Below are 6,000 nucleotides of genomic sequence, written 5' to 3'. Positions count from 1 at the left end.
AAATATGTTTTCTCTTTCGAACCATCATCACAGATTAGTCTGGGAGAGTTCTCATGAGATTTAAGTTTAATTCCATGGGACGTCTTTTTCTTATAGTTTTTATGTAAATTTGAGCATTATGAATAATAAATGAACAACGCCATGCGCTTTGGAAACATATTCTTATCCCAATTACAGAGTTCGATGAACATTTAAACATAAAGTCAGCAAAATATTTTGTTTGTAGCTTAAATAATAGCATAACTATTAGAAATGCATTTTAGGAAACATTGAAAATTAAAATTAGGTTTGAAATTTCCATACTCTTCTTGTATGGAAAACGTACGTGGGTTTTAGTAGAATAGACAAAACTGTTGGAGAAATTACATTGAATTTCTTCTGTAGCTTAATTTTGAAACTTCATTTCAAATAAACTCAACCCGCTATGCCTTGTTTTACCAATTTTTTGCTGCTTACAACTCCCTCTTTACACAGATTGTCGTCGAAAGTACAAAATGCGAAACTATAGACCGCTTGGCAACTGCAAAGGCGCGATCATGACGATAAGCAAACTTGAAACCGGTCCAATATCTTCTTGTTAGAGCAAATGTCTGTTCACTTCAATTTGCTGCGATAGTTGCAGGCCGCTTGTTTTGGCGAGGAGATGGAAAGAAAACCGACATTGATAAGCCGGTGCCAGAGGGTATTTTTCCTCTATCTTCGGTTGTACGTCACGTAAGACGTGATTTAAGTCCAAAGAAGAATGTTGATGTTAGACAAAAACAGAGTCAACTACTTCCAATTCAATTGTTCCAAGGTCATATAGCGAATTTTGTAACATCCAAGAAAGGAGAATCTATTTGTTTTCTTCACGTAGACAGACTGTTGATCGTGTAAACGTCATTTCAATTATGGGTGAAATAACAAGTTAACTTCCGCATCTTTTTCAAATTAAAGAATACCGCTCTTGCCAATTAAGTTGCAAACTTTGCTCGACATCTAATCATACGAATTTAGACATAATCCCGGCTCGAGATAGAGTTTTCGATAGCAATCAAATCAAATTAACTCCGAAAGCCGCTACCGCGAGGCTTTTTTTTCGGAGCGTCGGTATCCAATCGCGCACGAAACAAGCAGGGGTAAGATTTGCTTATAGCTTAGGCGGAGCTTATAAGGAACGGATTTTGAACCGGCTGGTCTGGCGCCAATACCAATCACCATTTTCCGCCGCTAGAGGTTTCCCTGGCATACGTGGCCAATCTCCCGGCGTGCGAATCTGCGTGCGCCAAATCACGTGCATGCAGCAAATCAGCAACGCATATCAGTCATCGACTCGTCAGCGTCGTACCATGCAAGCTTCTGCTTGATCGAGCCTTTGCGTTCCCTTTCCCCGTTGTATATGTTTTAAATTTAACTTCAAATTGACTTCGGCGAAACGTATCTTTCTTATCGAATCTGCCTGTTGGCTGCCATTTTGGCGTTATTGCTTTTTAATGGGAATTGACGTCAGCCAAAATAATGCACCCTAAAACTGCTTCATATCCGTCACGAATCGTCCTACAAAGCCCTAAGTTCTTGGAACGTTGTTGGGGTGAATTAAAAATTTAACGGCTGTCTGCAAAGAAAGGAGAGTTGTCAAGCATGACCACGCACTTTTTAGCTCTAATTTGTTCTCGACGAATTACAGACAAGAAGTTTTCTTTGTTTGAGCAACGGTTTCAATTTTTATCCCAACTTTTATGGTGCACCCGATGTAATGTTACGTTCAGAATGTCTTTATACGTGAGGTTTTTTTTTCTTACTTTAGCCTTTTCCACTTCGAATCATTGCCCGCTTTGATACAAATCGATGGGTGATAAAATTTACTTTAATTGCTTTTCCTTGTTACCGGAGAAAATGTTGACGGTTTGTTTGGGCTTTACGACAGGGATCAGAATTTTTTCAGAACCAGACTGGCGACGAACTGATAAAAGAAGTAAAATAAAAAAACAATATTGGAAAAATAGGTGGTTAGAATAGCCCACCCGATACTGCCCTGAGGTCCGTTCTGTGGAGACAGCAGCCGTTGAAGATAAGAAGATTACAGCAGGACAACAAAAAACAACTGAGCACTGAAAGTTTTCGATCATAAAAAGAGAAATTTTACGAGCGCAACTACGATCCCCCCAGCGCGATGGTAAGATTTTTCTCCTCCAGTTCGAACCAGCCGTTCGCGGTGGTTTGGGGGTGGGGAAAGGAATAATTTTGGAAATGCACTTAAATCGTCTGGTGGTTGAGTGGTTTCTGCTTTATTTTTGTCCTCTTTTTTCCAGCTACACTCGAGTTCGGAGGGGATTTGGAACCTTCCGAGGGGGCGTCTCGTTGCCAATGCCACCCGAGAGGTACCACAAAATGGCGGTCGAAAAGAGCGGTGTTTTTGGTCATTGAAGTCTTTGTTTGACAAAAAGTGAACCACGGTAGCATATTTCTAGTGCAGGCCGAGCGTGGTTAGCTTATGATATGAATTTTGTTTCTTTTTTGGTTTCAGTTTTAAGCACGATTTTTACCTTCAAATATTTTATGAACCCAAATGAATGTTCGTTTGCGGTTGTGGTTGAACAAATCGTACAGTGATCACTTAGATTAAACCAGCCTCCAGCGTAGAGAATACTTGGGAAATTTTAATTAACACCGATTATTAGGAATCTAAAATCTGTTCTCATCTACCTAACGTCGACTTCAGAGGAATGGAAACTGCGTAAAGACTGAAATTAATTAGCTTAGCTAGGAAAGGCAAACGGTGCGGTGATGGTGAAACACGATACCCTCAGATACAGAGAAAAACACATCCTGGGAGGAAAATTCCTTTTCTAGAAAAGCAAAACAATTCGGTCGTCAATTTAATTTGCGTTACAGTACACGCACATTCGTTGCCTTCCAGTTACCTTGGGGTCGTTTTCTTGTAACATCCGTTTTGTGTTTTGGTAATTAGTTTCCTCACTTGATCATTTTCCGTTGGCCCAAACACGGGGGGTAAGAAGTTATATCTACTGACGATTCAGCGGGATGGTTCGGTAGACTCACCCCTCCGGCCGGGCTCATCATTGTCCGATAGCTGCGACCCGGTGGAAACGTTCCCCCTGTAAGGAACCGGTGACGGTGGCAGGGTGATGTTTTCTGCAAAACCGATAAAAGGAAATGTTATTGAATACAGAAAAATAAACGTACACCGACAGCGCTTCAAACGAATGACATTTTTCCAGGAGTCAATGTATGATTAATTCAGCCGATGGAAGGAATGTTCGTTCGCCTTCGTAAGCGGAGAAGCGGAATGACATTGAAGATACAACATTGTAATTAACATTCTCCTCATCAGTCCCTTGTCAGCAAAGTCGTACATGTAGTCCGTTTCGATGGGATAGAAACGAATCCACATGGACCGAGTTTGTTCCACATTCCGTTCGTGTACATTTTCCTCTCGCTTACATTTGCACTCCACTCACGGTCGAAGGACGCCAGTGCCATTGCACCAAACCCCGATCGGGGACTAAATAACTTCACGTACTGAAGAAGCAAAGCAGGATGACGAAGAGAGTAAAAACGAAAAGCGCTGCATAATGACAGACGAGGCCAAAAGGCATCGAGCAAACCGAAGCGTTTTGGTGGAATTGGTTCATTTTAATTTCCGAAAAAACAAATGAGAATGGCAGCGAAGAAAAGAAAAAGGAAGGAAAAATCGTCAACTGTGACGTGCGGCATGAGGACCAATGCATAATGTCGTGCGAACCCGAACAATGGCAAACACGTTAATCACGTTTTAAAGCCATGAAGTTGTTTTCGCCCGATTTCAATAAAATTAAGCAACGAACAAATGTTTAAGACATTTTCCGCAAGACGCGCCGTGGCGTAAGCGGAGATAACTCGGCCCACGAACACGAAACAAATGACGACGAAGAAAATGTGCCAGCTCCTCGTGAGGATGGGGCGGGCGGACGACGGAGCGCACTAAATATTCCAGTCAAGTCGCGGAAAGGACCGAGTCAGGGTTTGGGTTGTGTTTTTGTTTCGCCATTCGGCTCCTCCTCAGCGAACGCTGCCAGCTGCCATCGCCCCGGAGGTTGTTGTTGGGCTAGTTGGTAGCCCGTAGCCAAGTAAACGTTCAAAGTGTCACGAAGAACCACTACATGACAGGCCGCGAGCCTGATGGGAAACTGGAATGCGGGTATGCGTCGTGACCTGCATGAGTTTTCCTTGGGGTGAGTGTTATTCTTTCGCTTTGTTTCCGCGATCCACTGTCCTGCCTGATTTTTCACTCTTCGCTCAGTGAGTGGCTTGTGGCAAAAGGCAAAGGGGAGGGTAGGAGAGCAGTTGGCAACATTTCCCGGGGATCACCGTGTGCCATCCCGCATACACATGCACAAGTGCAGAAACCGGGCGACGGACGATGTTTTGTGTAAGCGCTGTAAGTGCCACAACATTTCTTGACACGAGCGCGGAGCCAAGCGGTTGAGCGAAGAAGCAACGCAAGTTAGATGATAATGGGAAACCGGGACACAGCCAAAAGGATGAAGACTACCTCTCGTTCCCTCAATCTTCCTTCCCTATGCCCTCCTCTGCGGATGCGTGATGCTGTGTCCGGGGGCTTCCTCGGGCAGGGATTTGGCAAGCTTTTCTCTCCCCGGCGACGCGTATTATTTTTCCTCGCTTATCTTTGCCTTTGCCTCGCCCCGTAAGTCGTACCCGAAGCGCGCCAAAGTGAACGAAAAATATTTTAAATTAAAGAAAATTCAATTTAAAATTGACAAACAGCTGCGAAGAGCTGCGGGGAGAGCGAGTGGGACGGGGGGAAAAACACCAACACACACACAAACGGTCAGACGAAGACGAGGCAGAAAAATACATGCGAGGGCAACACTAGATATGAAAGGACTTCATCCCGCGCCAGCGAGTGTGGTTAGAAGAACCCCAACGGGCGGGAAAAATCATATAACCCACGACAAGGCGCTTTCCTTCGGTAAGCCCTCGCGCAAATAGTGTGAAGGGGGTGACTGAGAAGGGGAGGAAGACACGGGGTGCGAATGTATGACAGTGGGCGCGCCTCGGAGCGGTCATATCACGGTGGAAGGCTCAGGGCCTGCTGTTCGCGACGTCGGAAAATGAAAACGAAAACGTAACGATATCAGGGGATATCACGTTCTTTTCGCGACCTTTTTCTCGCGCTTTTCACCCGGCCCCCCGCGGAGGAGAGGAGGTGATACATGCACACGACGCTCGGCAAAACGGAAGTAGCTCCAAAACCCCGGGACAGTGATGGAGAGTTTTCCCCGAGAGCACAACCCGGGAAATCCAACCGCTCGGGGAGCAATTCAGCTCGTTCGCCGAAACGCGGGACCAAAGAAGATAAAAATTCTGATGACTTTATTTTAGTGCGCTGAAGATCCCGGCCGTCGTCCCGTGCGCGAGAAGATTGTGGCCCCATTTGCCTCCTCCCCCCCCCCCACTCCCTCGCCCCCTCCGAGTGGGAAGCACCGGATCGGGGGCGTATAAAAATGAGAAAAGATTCAATTCCCTGTGTCGCCATGCACGCGGGATCCACATTTGCGAGCTCTGAACTCCATAAAGAAGTGCAGAAAGGATCAGCCCGCCGAGGTCCTTTCTGGTGCTGACTCTTACCGGTGGTGTGTGTGTGTGTGTCTGTATGTGGGCTTGTGAAGGGAAAAAAGAACAGGAGTGCTTTGAATACACATCGCCATTCCGGGAATGGGACGAAGTGCTTTATGCGCTAGCTTCCATCACTTCACTTTTCCTTATGACAACAGTGAATAGGCGCATGGAAAGGGAAGGGGGCCACCGGGGATGGGATGGGTCGTCTGCGGCGTGCAAAGGTGGCGCACGGGCCACAGGCGCGAGGTGAATAGAATTTGCGTGTGCTTTCTTAGTCGGATTAGTTTAGGCGAGAGAGATATGGAAAATTATGATGATTTTTCTTCCCGTTTGCTGTCCTGCCTGGGAGGAGGGGCTGGGTTGGAAAGGTGGAAAAAG

The 6,000-nt window shown here is 45.7% G+C and overlaps 1 protein-coding gene across 2 annotated transcripts in view; it reads right to left on the bottom strand.

Moving 5' to 3' along the window:
* Positions 1-2,263: 2,263 nt before the first annotated feature.
* Positions 2,264-6,000, bottom strand: part of LOC131261836 (uncharacterized) — a 49,010-nt gene continuing 45,273 nt past the window's right edge. Inside the window, exons 9-10 of one of the 2 annotated variants that reach the window (XR_009178207.1) lie at positions 2,904-3,135; positions 2,264-2,828 (exon numbers count right to left, since the gene is read on the bottom strand). Coding sequence is in view for 1 of the 2 variants with exons in the window: in XM_058263677.1 (XP_058119660.1) it covers positions 3,017-3,135 (119 nt within the window). In the remaining variant the exon portion in view is untranslated. Of the gene's footprint in view, positions 3,136-6,000 lie in introns of both variants that reach the window. The other variant, XM_058263677.1, reaches the window with a different exon arrangement.

Source organism: Anopheles coustani, chromosome 2 (assembly GCF_943734705.1).
Source record: "Anopheles coustani chromosome 2, idAnoCousDA_361_x.2, whole genome shotgun sequence".
Classification (NCBI taxonomy): domain Eukaryota; kingdom Metazoa; phylum Arthropoda; class Insecta; order Diptera; family Culicidae; genus Anopheles; species Anopheles coustani.
Note: the sequence above shows the minus strand (reverse complement) of the source record. Positions and strands in the feature narration are given on the sequence as shown.